At 45.0% G+C, this 19,484-nt stretch overlaps 1 protein-coding gene across 2 annotated transcripts in view; it reads left to right on the forward strand.

The window, feature by feature from the left end:
• Positions 1 to 19,484, forward strand: part of LOC139420929 (potassium voltage-gated channel, Shaw-related subfamily, member 3a) — a 101,927-nt gene that overhangs the window by 51,889 nt on the left and 30,554 nt on the right. For both annotated transcript variants that reach the window (XM_071171352.1, XM_071171351.1), the window contains exon 3: positions 11,932 to 12,135. In XM_071171352.1, coding sequence (XP_071027453.1) covers positions 11,932 to 12,135 — 204 coding nt within the window. The remainder of the gene's footprint in view (positions 1 to 11,931; positions 12,136 to 19,484) is intronic.

Raw genomic sequence — 19,484 nt, forward strand, 5'->3', positions numbered from 1 at the left:
GGTGTTCGGAGAATATCGTGTGAGTCCTGCTTGCTGCTGTTGTTGTTGTTGTTGAAGAAATCTTTGTCTAATCCGAGGTGATTGATCGTTGTCCTGATATCCAGAAGCTCTTTTCTGCTGTAAGATACGGTTGCAGAAACATTATGTACAAAATAATTTACAACTATCGCGAAAAGAAAACACATAGCACAATTGGTTAGGAGACCGTAAAACGGCGGCCATCTCCTCCGGCGCCATCATACCATCTTGGCTGATTTCTTTTGATTTTCCCATGATGTCAAGCAAAGAAGCACTGAGTTTGAAGGTAGGCCTTGAAATACATCCACAGGTACACCTCCAATTGACTCAAATGATGTCAATTAGCCTATCAGAAGCTTCTAAAGCCATGACATAATTTTCAGAAAATGTCTAAGCTGTTTAAAGGCACAGTCAATTTAGTGTATGTAAACTTCTGACCCACTGGAATTACAGTGAATTATAAGTGAAATAATCTGTCAAAAAATCTTTGGGAAAAATGACTTGTGTCATGCACAAAGTCGATGTCCTAACCGACTTGCCAAAACTATAGTTTGTTAACAAGAAATTTGTGGAGCGGTTGAAAAACAAGTTTTAATGACTCCAATCTAAGTGTATGTAAACGTCCGACTTCAACTGTATATGCAAATAAACAATGGTGTATGTATAGTCAGTAGTGTAAGTGAGTGGTCTCGTGTATAGATGTGATCACGAGGAGTGTTGAAAGATGCCAAAGCAAGCCGGACACAAAAACGCCACAACTAAAATCAAACAGTGTGTCTGCATGGAGAGAGCCTCTTCAATGATTGGGGAAGAGGTGTATTTATCCCGGGACACACCCGGGCCCGGGTGTGTCCCATTTCGCTGACGACCCTCCCGGCTCCGCCCACCGACATCCTAATAAAGAAAACCAGAGCAAAGAGAGAGGATACGGCAGACAGAGTGGAAGGGTCGTCACAGTAACCAAGGCACGAACGCTCGGGCACCCACTTGGTTTCTAACGCTACTAGACGTGTAGGCTACAGCATTTTTTAGGGCATTTAAGGATTCAAAAGACTGACTCAGCATATTTTAAGTTGTTTTCTTTTTGTGGTAGTGAACTGTTGGATTCAGTGGTTAAAATGGGTGTTTTTGTACAAATGGTTTTAATTGCTGCGTACATGGGTTATGGCTTATTGTTTTTGATCATTCAGACTGTGCAATCTCATCTCCCTAACCCAGAGATACCGCTAGACTCTACTTTAACTGATGTTATAGCAGCTTTTATCTTTCTGAGGGATCCCATTGTGTTACCATTTGACTCCTACTGTGACATGCTCATAAAACATTTCCATCTACAGGGTTTGGTCTGGATGAAAACGGTGTTTGTTGTATCAGATGACTGTAGTTTGTATTATTTGAAATCATCAAAGTGCAGAGAGATTTGAGGAAGAAACACATCACGGTGTTTTATTATTTGTCTGCTTTAGGTGTCAGAAAACATTCACCCAAACCCATTGACTATGGATCAGAAAACATTCACCCAGGCCCATTGACTATGGATCAGGAAACATTCACCTAAACCCAGGCCCATTGGCTATGGATCAGGAAACATTCACCTAAACCCAGGCCCATTGGCTATGGATCAGGAAACATTCACCCAGGCCCATTGACTATGGATCAGGAAACATTCACCTAAACCCAGGCCCACTGGCTATGGATCAGGAAACATTCACCCAAACCCAGGCCCATTGACTATGGATCAGGAAACATTCACCTAAACCCAGGCCCACTGGCTATGGATCAGGAAACATTCACCTAAACCCAGGCCCATTGGCTATGGATCAGGAAACATTCCCCCTAGACCCAGGCCCATTGGCTGTGGATGAACTTCCCACTCCAAATGATTTTAAAACTAGATCAGGGTTGGGACTGATGCATATTAATGTGAGGAGCCTAATGCCGGAAATTGACATGATAAAAGTCTAGGTTCACACTGCTGACCCAGATGTCTTAGTTCTGTCCGAGACCTGGCTTAAGAAATCTGTTCCAAATCAGTCTCGAGGCTTGGATGGTTATGATGTTTATCGCTGGGACTGGCGAAGTAAAGGGGACTTTATAGCCATGTATATTAGACAGATATGTGGCTACTGAGCTAAGGTCTTTATCTAAACCAAAACAGTTAGAGTTTTTAGCATTGAAACTGCAGTTATCGAAAGCTGTGAACTTAAGATATAATGGGATGTCGTAGACCTCCACCTGCAAAAGTAGAATCCCTGGATTCTCTGGCTGAACTGATGCGTGGTTGGGGAGGAAATGATATGGTCCTATAAACTGGGACTGGTTATCTCCAGACTGTGCAATACACTGCATTTTACTCAAATGATAAATGCAGTCACAAGACTCAGTCCAAAAGACATCTCTTAACTCAACACTTATTGATGTTATTAACAATCCCCATAAATACTCGGCCGTTGGTATTTTCCCTAATGATTTAAGTGATCGGTGTGCAGTTACTTGCGTTATAGACACCAAAAAGTGCCCCCTCGAGTTCATAGTCCAACTACAATTTACGCAGTTTTGTGAGCAGGCATTCCTGCAGCCTACGTCTGGAAAGCAGCCTGCGTCACGCCTTTACATAAGGGTGGAGGGGGTTATCCCTGTTGGATCACTATCGTCTCATATCTAAACTGTCTGCACTGGCAAATGTTTTGGAAAACCTGGTGAACTCGCAGTTGAAAGACTTTCTTTACAATAACTCAGTTTTATCTCAATTCCAGTCGGGTTTTTAGAGCCAAACATAGTACAATTATTGCAGTAATTAAGGTTGTCGGTGATATTCTAGATGCTCAGGACAAGACAAATCACTGCCTTTTCACTTTTTGATTGACTTATCGAAGGCCTTGGACACTGTTGACCATGCCCTGTATAGACTAAAAAAGGTTGGTTTAAGTGTCGATTCATTGAATTGGTTCCAGAACTACCTTTTAGACAGAACAAAGTGTGTAGCTCAGGAGGGTGTGACATCTGAGTTTACAAGGCTTACAAAAAGAGTTCCCCAGGGCTCAATTTTAGGTCTGATCCTTTTTTTTACAAGGTATATACAGTGGGGCAAACAAGTATTTAGTCAGCCACCAATTGTGCAAGTTCTCCCACTTAAAAGGATGAGAGAGGCCTGTAATTTTCATCATATGTACACTTCAACTATGACAGACAAAATGAGAAAAAAAATCAAAATATCACATTGTAGGATTTTTTATGGATTTATTTGCCAATTATGGTGGAAAAAAACTTTTGTTATTGACCAAATACTTAATCTCAATACTTTGTTATATACCCTTTGTTGGCAATGACAGAGGTCAAATGTTTTCTGTAAGTCTTCACAAGGTTTTCACACACTGTTGCTGGTATTTTGGCCCATTCCTCCATACAGATCTCCTCTAGAGCAGTGATGTTTTGGGGCTGTTGCTGGGCAACACAGACTTTCAACTCCCTCCAAAGATTTTCTATGGGGTTGAGATCTGGAGACTGGCTAGGCCACTCCAGGACCTTGAAATGCTTCTTACGAAGCCACTCCTTTGTTGCCCGGGCGGTGTGTTTGGGATCATTGTCATGCTGAAAGACCCAGCCACGTTTCATCTTCAATGCCCTTGCTGATGGAAGGAGGTTTTCACTCAAAATCTCACGATACATGGCCCCATTCATTCTTTCCTTTACACAAATCAGTCGTCCTGGTCCCTTTGCAGAAAAACAGCCCCAAAGCATGATGTTTCCACCCCCATGCTTCACAGTAGGTATGGTGTTCTTTGGATGCAACTCAGCAGTCTTTGTCCTCCAAACACGACGAGTTGAGTTTTTACCAAAAAGTTATATTTTGGTTTGATCTGACCATATGACATTCTCCCAATCTTCTTCTGGATCATCCAAATGCTCTCTAGCAAACTTCAGACGGGCCTGGACATGTACTGGCTTAAGCAGGGGGACACGTCTGGCACTGCAGGATTTGAGTCCCTGGCGGCGTAGTGTGTTACTGATGGTAGGCTTTGGTACTTTGGTCCCAGCTCTCTGCAGGTCATTCACTAGGTCCCCCCGTGTGGTTCTGGGATTTTTGCTCACCGTTCTTGTGATCATTTTGACCCCACGGGGTGAGATCTTGCGTGGAGCCCCAGATCAAGGGAGATTATCAGTGGTCTTGTATGTCTTCCATTTCCTAATAATTGCTCCCACAGTTGATTTCTTCAAACCAAGCTGCTTACCTATTGCAGATTCAGTCTTCCCAGCCTGGTGCAGGTCTACAATTTTGTTTCTTGGTGTCCTTTGACAGCTCTTTGGTCTTGGCCATAGTGGAGTTTGGAGTGTGACTGTTTGAGGTTGTGGACAGGTGTCTTTTATACTGATAACAAGTTCAAACAGGTGCCATTAATACAGGTAACGAGTGGAGGACAGAGGAGCCTCTTAAAGAATAAGTTACAGGTCTGTGAGAGCCAGAAATCTTGCTTGTTTGTAGGTGACCAAATACTTATTTTCCACCATAATTTGCAAATAAATTAATTAAAAATCCTACAATGTGATTTTCTGGATTTTTTTTCTCATTTTGTCTGTCATAGTTGAAGTGTACCTATGATGAAAATTACAGGCCTCTCTCATCTTTTTAAGTGGGAGAACTTGCACAATTGGTGGCTGACTAAATACTTTTTTTGCAGCACTGTACATGATATAGGGAAGACTCTGTTGACTCTGCAAATCTCCATCTGTACGCTGATGACACAATTATTTATCCTAGCGCATCTAATATTGAGAAGGCTTTTCTGGACTTACAGTTGGCTTTTGATGTTTTTCAAAGGCAGCTTTTCCAATTGAAACTTGTGCTTAATGCATAGAAAACAAAATGTATGGTTTTCTCTTCCCTGAAAGTTAACAGATGGAGTCGCTTGCAGATTTGAACTATGAAAGGCCAGTAAATTGGTAGGGGCACCTCCTATAAGTATCTATGGATCTGGTTAGATGAAAGCTGAATTTTAAACAACACATTGATAACTTGACCAAGAAACTGAAGTTGGGTTTCTATTTTAGGAACAAATCTTGCTCAATGTTTTATTTATATATTTATATATATATATATTATATATACAGTTGAAGTCGGAAGTTTACATACACTTAGGTTGGAGTCATTAAAGCTCATTGTTCAAGCACTCCACAAATTTCTTGTTAATTAACAAACTGTAGTTTTGGCAAGTCGGTTAGGACATCTACTTTGTGCATGACACAAGTAATTTTCCAACAATTGTTTACAGACAGATTATTTAACATATAATTCACTGTATTACAATTCCAGTGGGTCAGAAGTTTACATACACTAAGTTGACTGTGCCTTTAAACAGCTTGGAAAATTCCAGAAAATGATGTCATGGCTTTAGAAGCTTCTGATAGGCTAATTGACATCATTTGAGTCAAATGGAGGTGTACCTGTGGATGTATTTCAAGGCCTACCTTCAAACTCAGTGCTTATTTGCTTGACATCATGGGAAAATCAAAAGAAATCAGTTAAGACTGTAGACCTCCACAAGTCTAGTTCATCCTTGAGAGCAATTTCTGAACGCCTGAAGGTGCCACGTTCATCTGTACAAACAATAGTATGCAAGTATAAACACCATGAGACCACGCAGCCGCCATACCGCTCAGGAAGGAGACGCGTTCTGTCTCCTAGAGATGAACGTACTTTAGTGCGAAAAATGCAAATGAATCCCAGAACAACAGCAAAGGATCTTGTGAAGATGCTGGAGAAAACAGGTATAAAAGTATCGATATCCACAGTGAAACGAGTCCTATATCAACAACCTGAAAGGCCGCTCAGCAAGGAAGAAGTCACTGCTCCAAAACCGCCATAAAAAAGCCAAACTACGGTTTGCAACTGCACATGGGGACAAAGATTGTACTTATTTGAGAAATGTCCTCTGGTCTGATGAAACAAAAATAGAACTGTTAGGCCGTAATGACCATGGAGGAAAAAGGGGGAGGCTTGCAAGCCGAAGAACACCATCCCAACCGTGAAGTACGGGGGTGGCAGCATGATGTTGTGGGGGTGCTTTGCTGCAGGAGGGACTGGTGCACTTTACAAAACAGATAGCATCTTGAGGGAGAAAAGTTACGTGGCTATATTGAAGCAACATCTCAAGACATCAGTCAGGAAGTTAGATCTTGGTCGCAAATGGGTCTTCCAAATTGACAATGACCCCAAGTATACTTCCAAAGTTGTGGCAAAATGGCTTAAGGACAACATATTGGAGTGGCCATCACAAAGCCCTGACCTCAATCCTATAGAACATTTGTGGGCAGAATTGAAAAAACTTGTGTGAGCAAGGAGGCCAACAAACCTGACTCCGTTACACCAGCTCTGTCAGGAGGAATGGGCCAAAATTCACCTAACCTATTGTGGGAAGCTTGTGGAAGGCTACCCAAAACGTTTAACCCGAGTTAAACAATTTAAAGGCAATGCTACCAAATACAAATTGAGTGTATGCAAACTTCTGACCCACTGGGAATGTGATGAAAGAAATAAAAGCTTAAATAAATCATTTCACATTCTTAAAATAAAGTGGTGATCCTAACTGACCTAAGACAGGGAATTTTTACTAGGATTAAATGTCAGGAATTGTGAAAAACTGAGTTTAAATGTATTTGGCTAAGGTGTATGTGAACTTCCAACTTCAACGAACTCGCTCTCTCCCGCTCTCTTTTATATATACACTGCTCAAAAAAATAAAGGGAACACTAAAATAACACATCATAGATCTGAATGAATTAAATATTTTTATTAAATACTTTTTTCTTTACATAGTTGAATGTGCTGACAACAAAATCACACACATTATCAATGGAAATCAAATTGATCAACCCATGGAGGTCTGGATTTGGAGTCACACTCAAAATTAAAGTGGAAAACCACACTACAGGCTGATCCAACTTTGTAATGTCCTTAAAACAAGTCAAAATGAGGCTCAGTAGTGTGTGTGGCCTCCGCGTGCCTGTATGACCTCCCTACAACGCCTGGGCATGCTCCTGATGAGGTGGCGGATGGTCTCCTGAGGGATCTCCTCCCAGACCTGGACTAAAGCATCCGCCAACTCCTGGACAGTCTGTGGTGCAGTCTGTTGGTAGATGGAGCGAGACATGATGTCCCAGATGTGCTCAATTGGATTCAGGTCTGTGGAACGGACGGGCCAGTCCATAGCATCAATGCCTTCCTCTTGCAGGAACTGCTGACACACTCCAGCCACATGAGGTCCAGCGAATCCGGACTGTCAAGTCTGTCACGTGCTCAGTGTGAACCTGCTTTCATCTGTGAAGAGGACAGGGCGCCAGTGGCGAATTTGCCAATGTTGGTGTTCTCTGGCAAATGCCAAACGTCCTGCACGGTGTTGCACTGTAAGCACAACCCCCACCTGTGGACATCGGGCCCTCATACCACCCTCATGGAGTCTGTTTCTGACCGTTTGAGCAGACACATGCACATTTGTGGCCTGCTGGAGGTCATTTTGCAGGGCTCTGGCAGTGCTCCTCCTTGCACAAAGGCGGAGGTAGCGGTCCTGCTGCTGGGTTGTTGCCCTCCTACGGCCTCCTTCACGTCTCCTGATGTACTGGCCTGTCTCCTGGTAGCGCCTCCATGCTCTGGACACTACGCTGACAGACACAGCAAACCTTCTTTCCACAGCTCGCATTGATGTTCTATCCTGGATGAGCTGCACTACCTGAGCCACTTGTGTGGGTTGTAGACTCCGTCTCATGCTACCACTAGAGTGAAAGCACCACCAGCATTCAAAAGTGACCAAAACATCAGCCAGGAAGCATAGGAACTGAGAAGTGGTCTGTGGTCCCACCTGCAGAACCACTCCTTTATTGGGGGTGTCTTGCTAAATGCCTATAATTTCCACCTGTTGTCTATTCCATTTGCACAACAGCATGTGAAATTTATTGTCAATCAGTGTTGCTTCCTAAGTGGACAGTTTGATTTCACAGAAGTGTGATTGACTTGGAGTTACATTGTGTTGTTTAAGTGTTCCCTTTATTTTTTTGAGCAGTGTATAATTATATATATATTTTTTAACTGTAACCTTTATTTAACTAGGCAAGTCAGTTAAGAACAAATTCTTATTTACAGTGACGGCCTACTGGTGAACAGTGAGTAAACTGCCTTGTTCAGAACGACAGATTTGTACCTTGTCAGCTCGGGGATTTGACCCAGCAACCTTTCGGTTACCGGCCCAACTCTCTAACCACTGCCGTTATTTCGAAAGGTTCTTGTTCAAAGCACTTTTTTTAATCAGTGCTGGATTATGGTGACATTGTCTATATGCAGACCTCAGCAAGTACCTTCAACTCTGGACACTGTGTATCATGGTGCTTTAAGGTTTTGTGCAAATGCTGGATCACTCAATGTGATCTGTATGCTGTGGTGCAATGGAACACTCTCTCCACCAGGAGGCTAAAGCACTGCTACACTTTTGTGTGCAAAGCATTGATGGGACAACTCCCTTTGTATCTCTGTTCCTTACTGACCAGGTCAGTCACTCAATACAGTCTTCGTTCACTGTCACTGCTGTCCTTGTCTGTTCCTAAGGCTAGGACTGAGAAGAGATGGGGAAACTGATCTTTTTCCCATAATGCCCCTTCGTCCTGGAACATGCTTCAAAAGATATTAAAGTTCGGGAAGTTAGTGTCCTTGCCTGTTTTTAAGGCTCTGATCGACCACACTGTTTGTGACAACTGCAGTTGTTTCTAATCTTCAATTGTATCTTTAACTTGCGACTCTGTCTTTTGTGTTTTATTTAGTATTTTTCTGCAATATTCTACGTACACGCTGCTATTTCCCTGTTTCGCCTTCTTGCCAGGTCGCCTTTGCAAAATAGTTTTTTAACCTCACAATGGTTCTGACCTGGTTTAATAAAGTTTCAATAAAAACAAATAGTCTAGGACTAAGCTTAATCTGTGTCTGGGAAACCAGTCTGAAGTCTAAGGCCGTCCTAAATAGTCTAGGACTAAGCTTAGTCTGTGTCTGGGAAACCAGTCTGAAGTCTAAGGCCGTCCTAAATAGTCTAGGACTAAGCTTAGTCTGTGTCTGGGAAACCAGTCTGAAGTCTAAGGCCGTCCTAAATAGTCTAGGACTAAGCTTAGTCTGTGTCTGGGAAACCAGTCTGAAGTCTAAGGCCGTCCTAAATAGTCTAGGACTAAGCTTAGTCTGTGTCTGGGAAACCAGTCTGAAGTCTAAGGCCGTCCTAAATAGTCTAGGACTAAGCTTAGTCTGTGTCTGGGAAACCAGTCTGAAGTCTAAGGCCGTCCTAAATAGTCTAGGACTAAGCTTAGTCTGTGTCTGGGAAACCAGTCTGAAGTCTAAGGCCGCCCTAAATAGTCTAGGACTAAGCTTAGTCTGTGTCTGGGAAACCAGCCTGAAGTCTAAGGCCGTCCTAAATAGTCTAGGACTAAGCTTAGTCTGTGTCTGGGAAACCAGTCTGAAGTCTAAGGCCGTCCTAAATAGTCTAGGACTAAGCTTAGTCTGTGTCTGGGAAACCAGCCTGAAGTCTAAGGCCGCCCTAAATAGTCTAGGACTAAGCTTAGTCTGTGTCTGGGAAACCAGTCTGAAGTCTAAGGCCGCCCTAAATAGTCTAGGACTAAGCTTAGTCTGTGTCTGGGAAACCAGTCTGAAGTCTAAGGCCGCCCTAAATAGTAGGTCTTTTTGATTATGTGGGGAAAAAATCTGTTTTTTATACTTTGTGAAATTTCAAAAATCCATTATACATGCAATGCCTGATGTCACAGTGATTTTGGCTGTTTTTTCTCCGAGTAGAATTCTCTGCACACAGAGAGAGAATTGTCTTTTCACACCCACATGTGTTCGACAACAGCTGAAGATGAACGAATAGAAATGAGAACACGAGAAAGTAAGTAAGCTATATACAGGGTCAGTTCCAGGGGTCAGTGCCAATAGCATATTTACAATTAACAATATAGCCTGACATGTTGCTTTAGTATTGTTTGGAGTCAGAAATACTAAACCCGCACTCAAAAACAACGGCATCAAGGAAGATTAAAGATGGCCTTTTCTTTTTTCTAATATGCTGTCAACTGGCGCTGTGTCCTTTTAATAAATAATGCAGGTATAAACGGGTAAATTAAACAGATATTTACAGATTCATTCAGAATATCACAGTGTTCAAACTGTGTAGCTATTTGGACATGAGATGGAGGAAGGTAAGAAGTGGTAGTCAAGGGGAGAGAAGGTGGTGAAGAGGGGCAAAGAGGGAGGGAGGTACAAAGGGGTAAGGAGGGACAGACTGTATAGTGATCTTCGTACTTCGGTTTTGTAGTTGGTAGAGTGAGTGATCTTCCCGAAGCCTCTTACTTTAATGAATCTTTGACCTCTTAATGTTCCGACGCCCCCTGGCTCCACTACCAGGTGTTGCTACAGCATCGTGTTATGCGCCTGTTTGAACACACACACACACATGCTCACAGACATCTGCACGCACGCACGCTCACACACACACGCTCAATGACATATACTGTACACGCTCACATATACACATACCTCTCTCCCTCTCTCACCACTTTCCCTCTCTCTGTAATATGCTATTTACTGAATGTCTCTCTCTCTTTCTCTCACACTCCCTCTCTCTCCTGCTTTCTTTACTCTCTGCAATCTCTTTTCCTTTCTCTCAGTCTCTCTGCCCCTTACAATTCCCCCCCCCCCCCCCCCTCGCTGTCTCTCTGTGTGTCGTTGTGAGGTTTGGCCCTCTGGGTTATTTCTGTAAATTGTTGAGCAGTAACTCACGTCAAATTAGATTTGACAGCTGTGTCGGAAGCTATAAGCACAAGTTACCCCGCAGCATCTCACCGTGTGTGTGTGTGTGTGTGTGTGTGTGTGTGTGTGTGTGTGTGTGTGTGTGTGTGTGTGTGTGTGTGTGTGTGTGTGTGTGTGTGTACTGCGTGTGTGTTTACTGTGTGTGCGTGTACTGTGTGTGTGTGCGTACGAGTGCGCATGTATGTGCATATCTACACTCTATAGTATCTCTGTTCCCCCTCCCTCTCTCTTCCTCCCCCTTTCTCTCTTTCTCTCGCTGTCCCGCCCTCTCTCTTTTGCAGTGTGTGTGTTAATGTAATGATGCTCAGCTCAGTGTGTGTGTGCGTGCGTGTGTGTGTGTGTGTGGACCTGGTGAGGCTGGGCTCCTGCCTCCTCTCCTCCACTGCAGTGTTTTGGTCACATCACAGGACACTAATGTTCTTTTCTCCCCCCTCTTTGCCTCCTTTCCTTCTTCTCGCCTCACTGTCTTCACCATGTACAACCCGCACTCTCGCTTTTAACAATCTCATCCTCTCCTCTTCTATTAATTTTGCCCTTGTGTCTTCCTCCCCCTCTCTCGTTCTCACACATCACCCTGCTCTCTGTCTCCTTCTTCGTTCCTGTCCTTCTCTACCTCCTTGTTCTTATTATCTCACCTTAAATCTAACTGCCATACCTTACCCCATCCCCCCTTTTCCTGCTACTTGTTCTTTCTCTGCCTTCTCGCCTCTCCATTTATCCCCCTCTTCTTACACATTCTTCCTCCTCCACTTCTCCTCCTCCTACCTCCTCTTCACTTCATCTCTCTCTCTTGCCCTCCACATATTTTCTCTTCCTCCTCTCCATCCGTTTACCTCTCTTTTTTCTCTCTCCCACCCTTCTCCTTCCCCCCCATTCCTTACACCCCACCTATCTACCTTCTCTTTCTTCCACCGTACTTATTTCTCCCACTCTCCCACCTCCTCATCCTTCTCTGTCGACTCTCCTTACCTCTTCTTACATGCCTCATTGTCTCCCCCCTCCCTCCAACCCATCCCTCCCCTATCTTTCTCCTCCTGCCCCTCTCTCCCCTCTCTTCTTCCCCCTACCCCTCTCCCCTCCAGATTCCAAGCAGAATGGCGACGCAGCCAACGCAGCCCTGGCTAACGAGGACTGCCCCACCATAGACATGGTGCTTGGGGAGGAGAGGAGTCCTGCTGCTGGGGGTCTGGGCACCGGCGGGAGCCGTGAGCGCTATCCCCATGACCGCGCCTGCTTCCTCCTCAGTACCGGAGAGTTCCGTGCTACAGACGGCAACGTGAGGAAAGGTACGCCCGGGTCAGGCTCAGGGTCAGGGCCGGGGTCAGAGCCGGGGTCAGAGTCAGGGGCAGCGCTCCGCCATACCCAAGGGTTCAGTAGCTCGACACTCAGCAGCTCAACACTCACTGTGTGCTCATGACACTCCCATAAGCATATGGCACATACACACACACACACAAACACACACACACACACGTACAGAACTATACACTTCAGAGCTGGTTCAAGTACCTTAGGTCAAATACTTTAATTAAACTCAACAGTATTTGAGGTGCGTTTGATTCAGCTTTGGGTTTGCTTTTGGAACTATTCTATTGGTTCCATCGTACCAGGCAAACGTAATCAAGTGTAGCTCTTGGAGGAATTTGGCTTACAATTCCCACACACAATTCCCACATACATACGCACACGCACACGCACACGCGCACGCGCACACACACACACACACACACACACACACACACACACACACACACACACACACACACACACACACACACACACACACACACACACTACGGAAACTCCAGGTAGTTCCCTACCTCCTCTCCTCTCCCCTAACCTCTCCCCCTCCTCATATTCCTCATAACCAATCATTTTGACTGACAGTCACAGACCCCACCCACAATATCCACATGCTGTTTTGAGCTGTCTCACTCTCCAAACCTTCCTATATGAACTGGGCTATGCCACATTATGGCATGAGTGAAACATCAATGGATTGATATTTTGTTGGCCCAGTTCCCACATGCTGTATTCAATTCCATTGGCACCCCACGTCTACTACTGTACATCTAAATGTGCTGCGGTGCTTTCCATTCCCGTTTTGGACGCTGGGGTTGTAAAATAACATGTAGGTATTATTGCCAGAGTTTGGTACATATCAACACAATATCAGTAGATATCAATAGTGGTCCGTTGTGGCTCGGATGGTTGAGCTCGGCGGCTTGCATGGCCAGTATAGTGGGTTCCACCACCCATACGCAAAATGAATGCACACATGACGGCATGTCACTTTGGATAAAAACATCTGCTAGATGGCATATATTATTACTCTATCATGAACCATATCGCTTTTCGACACACGGGCACTTTTACACGTACTCTATTTCAACCCACCGGTTTAGGCTCGTTTTTCTTTTCTTCTTTCTTCAGCTTTAATGCACATTTTCACAGATCTGTACAGTACGGTCGCTGACTGAATAGCTATCACACTGCATCTGGCTGTCAATCTGTCTTCTACTGCCTGTGGTCATGCTGTCTATCCTATTCTATCCTATCCTATCCTATCTATCTATCTATCTATCTATCTATCTATCTATCTATACACAAAAGTATGTGGACACCCCTTCAAATGAGTGGATTTGGCTATTTAAGCCACACCCATTGCTGACAGGTGTATAAAATCGAGCACACAGTCATGCAATCTCCATAGACAAACATTGGCAGTAGAATGGCCTTACTGAAGAACTCAGTGAACCGTCATAGGATGCCACCTTTCCAACAAGTCAGTTCGTGAAATTTCTGCCCTGCTAGAGCTGCCCCGGTCAACTGTAAGTGCTGTTATTGTGAAGTGGAAACGTCTAGGAGCAAGTGGTAAGGCCACACAAGCTCAGAGCACAGCACGTAAAAATCATCTGTCTTCAGTTGCAACACTCACTACGGAGTTCCAAACTGCCTCTGGAAGCAACGTCAGCACAAGAACTGTTCATCTGGAGCTTCATGAAATGGGTTTTTCATGGCCGAGCAGCCGCACACAAACCTAAGATCACCATGCCAATGCCAAGTGTCGGCTGGTGTAAACCCATTGGACTCTGGAGCAGTGGAAACGCTTTCTTTTGACTGATGAATCACGCTTCACCATCTGGCAGAGAACGCTACCTGCCCTAATGCTTAGTGCCAACTGTAAAGTTTGGTGGAGGAGGAATCATGGTCTGGGGCTGTTTTTCATGGTTTGGGCTAGGCCCCTTAGTTTCAGTGAAGGGAAATCTTAATGCTACAGCATACAGTGACATTCTAGAGGATTCTGCACTTCCAATTTTGTGGCAACTGTTTGGGGAATGCCCTTTCCTGTTTCAGCATGACAATGCCCCTGTGCACAAAGCGAGGTCCATACAGAAATGGTTTGTCAAGATCGTTGTGGAAGAACTTGACTGGCCTGCAGAGAGCCCTGACCTCAACCCCATCGAACACCTTTGGGATGAATTGGAACGCCAGCTGCGACCCAGGCATAATCGGCCAGCATCAGTGCTCGACCTCACTAATGCTCTTGTGGCTGAATGGAAGCAAGTCCCCACAGCAATGTTCCAACATCTAGTGGAAAGCCTTCCCAGAATAGTGAAGGCTGTTATGGCAGCAAAGGGGGAGACTAACTCCATATTAATGCCCATAAGGGCGAGGATCAGGTGTCCACATACTTTTGGTCATGTAGTGTATCTCTCTATCTATCTATGGATATATCTATATTGTGGCTCTCATTCTGCCTCTCATTTATTGGTCATGCTTTCTTCCTCTTTGTCTCTCTCTCCTCTCCACACCCTGTCGGCTTGCTATCGCTCCACCCATCCATTCATCCTCCTCTCCCCTCTCCTCCTCCCCTCCACGCTTTCTCAATGGACATGCATGCTCTTTTTCATTTACCTTGTACCACTCACCTGCTTCTTCTTTCACCTGACATCCCCATGGTTCTACCTCCAACAATCCAACCCCTTCCACCCGCCATTTTGAACCGCCACCTCAACCTCAACCGAAAACGAACCCCCCCCCCCCCCCCCCCTCCCCGCCCGGCCTGCCCCTGGCGTCCCCGATCCCAAATACACTCCTCTACAAACCCCACTCCAACACTCCCCTCACAACAAACACCAGACGCTGCAGCGGCCAGCCCGGCATCCCCCCCAGGAGAGGAGTGGTTCAAGCCGGAGGGGCCTCTGCTACAGCAGGACCTCAATGCAAACTCCGCCTCCTCCTGGATCAAACCATAGCAATACAGAGGTAACACAAAAGACACATACAGAAGTTTGGTTGAAAGCACAATGAGCAAAAACACAGTAACATGGCATCCACACACACACACACGCACATGCACACACAAACACACACAAAAACCATATCAAAGCACACAAACACACACACAAAGTAACATGGTATTCCCCCCCCCCCACACACACACACACTCTTGAAAGGTTGTATGTTTAAGAATGCATGACAGTTAATTGCTTGTTACAGTAAAGCTTTAAGGTTTGGTTCAACATTTTCATGATGGAATATGGTCCTAAGTGTAGGTTGGGAGGGTAAATGTGTGTGTGTGTGTGTGTGTGTGTGTGTGTGTGTGTGTGTGTGTGTGTGTGTGTGTGTGTGTGTGTGTGTGTGTGTGTGTGTGTGTGTGTGTGTGTGTGTGTGTGTGTGTGTGTGTGTGTGTGTGGGTGCGCGTGTGTGTGGGTGCGCGTGTGTGTGGGTGCGCGTGTGTGTGTGGGTGCGCGTGTGGGTGCGCGTGTGTGTGGGTGCGCGTGTGTGTGTGTGGGTGCGCGTGTGTGTGGGTGTGGGTGCGCGTGTGTGGGTGCATGTGTGTATGTGTGTGCGCGCGTATGCGTGTGTGTTCGTGCATGTGTGTGGGTGCGCGTGCGTATGTGTGTGTTCGCGTTTGTGTGTGTGTGCATACAGTGCCCTCCTGAATTATTGACACCCTAGAACAACACTGTTGGAACAAGAAAAGTCAGTGAAAACATGTAATTGTTATTTATCAGCTTGATCTTACACTCAAAATATCATATGAATCTGACCTTTAATTGAGTTAAAATTATTCATAGAAAAACATTTGTCATCAAGAAATACATTTTTTATTCAAAAACATGCACGTCACAATTATTGGCACCCCTGCATTTAGTGCTTTGTGCGTCCTCCCTTTGCCAAGATAAAAGCTATGATGTTTGATGAGGTGGGAGAACACATAGGGAGGGATTTGAGACCATTCCTCCCATACAGAAACTCTCCCGATCCTTCAGAGTCCTTGGTCCTCGCTTGTGGACTCTCCTCTTCAGCTCACCCCACAGGTTTTCAATGGGGTTTAGGTCAGGGGACTGGGGTGGCCATTTCAAAAGCTTGATTCTATGGTCAGTGAACCATTTTAGTATGGATTCAGAGGTATGCTTGGGATCATTGTCCTGCTTGGATGACCCAGTTTTAGCCTCCTGGTAGAGGCAAAAATTTGGCCTAAAATCTCCTGGTGCTTGATGGAGTCCATGATTGCCTTGAATCCTAACAAGGCTCCCAGGGCCTTTGGAAGTAAAACATCCCCACAACACCACAGATCCACCACCGTACTTCACAATGGGAATTAGGTTATTTTCTGCATGACCATGGCTCTTTTTACGCCAAACCCACCTCTGGTGTTTGTTGGCCAAAACCTCTATTTTAGTCTCATCAGACCATAGAACCTGGTTCCAATCCAAGTTCCAATGGCATTTAGCATAGAACCTGGTTCCAATCCAAGTTCCAATGGCATTTAGCATAGAACCTGGTTCCAATCCAAGTTCCAATGGCATTTAGCATAGAACCTGGTTCCAATCCAAGTTCCAATGGCATTTAGCATAGAACCTGGTTCCAATCCAAGTTCCAATGGCATTTAGCATAGAACCTGGTTCCAATCCAAGTTCCAATGGCATTTAGCATAGAACCTGGTTCCAATCAAAGTTCCAATGGCATTAGCATAGAACCTGGTTCCAATCAAAGTTCCAATGGCATTTAGCATAGAACCTGGTTCCAATCAAAGTTCCAATGGCATTTAGCATAGAACCTGGTTCCAATCAAAGTTCCAATGGCATTTAGCAAGGCGCTTGCGTTTGGGGTTCGGTGACAGCAGAGGTGGCAACCCTTCCAAATAACTTGTTGGCATGGAGGGGGTGTTTAATTGTAGTTTTGGAGAGTTGGTGGCCCCAAGATGTAACCGTCTTTGGCAATTCTCAAAACTGTGATTCCCTTGGAGTATTTTCAGGCTCGTGGCTATCTTTTTTTTTATAGCCATTGCCTGATTTGTGAAGGTCAACAACCTTTAATCTCATTTCATTTGTGTGTTCTCTGGCCTTTCCCATGTTGATGGATGACTAAGGGAGTTTAGCCAGTGTGTCACCTCATATTTATACCCCAGTGAAACAGGAAGTCATGGATGGACCACTTAAGACTTCCCAAATAGTCCGATGAAGTTAAAAAATAAAATATTAATCGAAACATACATGAATTAGATTTTGTTCATAAGAATTTCTCGGGGTGCCAATTATTATTATTATATATATATATTTTTTACAATTATAACTTAATTAAAGGTCAGAGTCATATGATATTTTGAGTTCAAGATCAAGCTGATAAACAACAATGACATTTTTGTCCACTGTCTTTTTTTCGTCATATTTCCCGAGGGTGAGAATAATTCTGGAGGGCACTGTACATCAATGTATGTTTGGAAATGTATGTGTTTACATCTCCCCACATTTAACACAGTTCGCCACAACTATGGCTTAGCCTTTGGTCAATTTCATTCAGTTCAACTTCTGCACTTAACCTTACATTACAGACACACACGCACACACACACACACACACACACACACACACACACGGACAGACAGACGCACAACCTTTAACCTCCTTTTCTGCTCTCTGGATGACCCCAAACCCCCCTCTCAGTCCCTGCAGACCAGTGTAGTCCTCTGTCCCTCTCTCTCGCCCACTCTCTCTATTCTCTCGCTCTTTCTCTCTCTTTCTCTTTCTCTCTCACTCGACCTTCTCTTTTCTCTCTCTCGCCACCAAAACGCCACAACCGTTTTCCACTGAGGGGGGAGATAAGGTGCCCTGAGCGAATGGGGTCGATTCGACCTACATGACTCATTGGATCCAATAGAGGGAGAAAGAGAGGATGAGAGAGAGAGAGGAAGAAAGAGAGGGGGCGCTGGGCTTAATTGTGCGATGGGAGGCTAAATGGCGTTATGTAATGTGATGTGAGCGATATGATGGCCACCTCCCCACCTCCCCCTCCTCATCTCCTCCCTCCCTCCCTCCATCCTTCCTTCCTTCCTTCCCCGAGACCTCGTCTGCAATCTCAGCTCCAGCCTCCACTCAAATTCACCGTCTCAGAACTCTACTCCTCCGCACACACAACACACAGGATTTCCCACCACATGTACTTGTAGCCTACCCCTCGACTCCCCGTCTTCGAGCCCTGTTACACACCGTAAACTGAACCCTTCATGACCCATTTGACCAATTAAGCCACTACGCAACGCTACCAACATAACACAATATTCTGAATGGGTGTGTGTGTGTGTGTGTGTGTGTGTGTGTGTGTGTGTGTGTGTGTGTGTGTGTGTGTGTGTGTGTGTGTGTGTGTGTGTGTGTGTGTGTGTGTGTGTGTGTGTGTGTGTGAGAATGAGCTAAGGTGCGTGTGTTTGGCTGTGGATGTCCCTCTGTCCGTCGGCGAGCGCTGTATGCGTGCGAAGGTGTGTGCGTTTGTGTGTATATCTGTGTGTTTGTGTCGGCTGTGATGCTAGCCCTCTGTTCTCTGCTGTGTGTGTGTGTTAGGACCACCATGGAGAGGGGTGGGGGTGGGGTTGTGAGGGGGGCCATGTCTTCTGACGTGTCTGTTGTTGTTGTCTCCCTCCTCAGGTTGTGTCGTGTCATGCGTTTGTATGTCGGCTCTTGTTGCTCTGTGTTACACTTGTCTGTCTGTCGCTGTCCTCTCCCCAGTCTCTGTCCGTCCGTCTGTCGGTTGTTGTGTCCTGCGTTTTCCTTTGTGCTCCCGTTGTTTTGGTTTTTGGTTTTGTGTTGCTGTGTCCTCCTCTCGCTCCTGTGGCTCTTTCCTCTGGTACGGTCTCCTCTCTCCTTACTCAGAGACACCTGTACAACTGTCCTGTTTAGCAGTGTACAAACAGTCACACAAACAATACACAAATCCAAGGTACTGTATAATCCACACACAATTGGAGAATTCTGAAGAAAAAAACTGTGACTCATTTAAATCCAGATGATTGGACCAAATCAGTATGAACATGTTTGTCTATATAAACTAGTAGCAGAGTAAAGGCCACTGGTGTGTACTGGTTCATTTCTTGAAGTGAAAGCTGGTTACTTCTCACTCTTTTATGGAACTGACCTCCACTCTGAGGTGACCAGAACATTGTTTCATCACAGTACAAGGGGGGAGCCCAGGCCCTCTCTGCTGGTCCAGGGTCAGTCCATTGGACCTAAATCCTCTCCATTCTCCTTTACAACCCTAAACCAAGACTGACTCTGGATCATATCTATGCCTGCTCCCTAATCCCCAACCACCACAAATGTCCCTATACGAGTGGCATTGACTCAAGATGTCA

This window comes from Oncorhynchus clarkii, chromosome 12 (assembly GCF_045791955.1).
Source record: "Oncorhynchus clarkii lewisi isolate Uvic-CL-2024 chromosome 12, UVic_Ocla_1.0, whole genome shotgun sequence".
In the NCBI taxonomy this organism is placed as follows: Eukaryota; Metazoa; Chordata; class Actinopteri; order Salmoniformes; family Salmonidae; genus Oncorhynchus; species Oncorhynchus clarkii.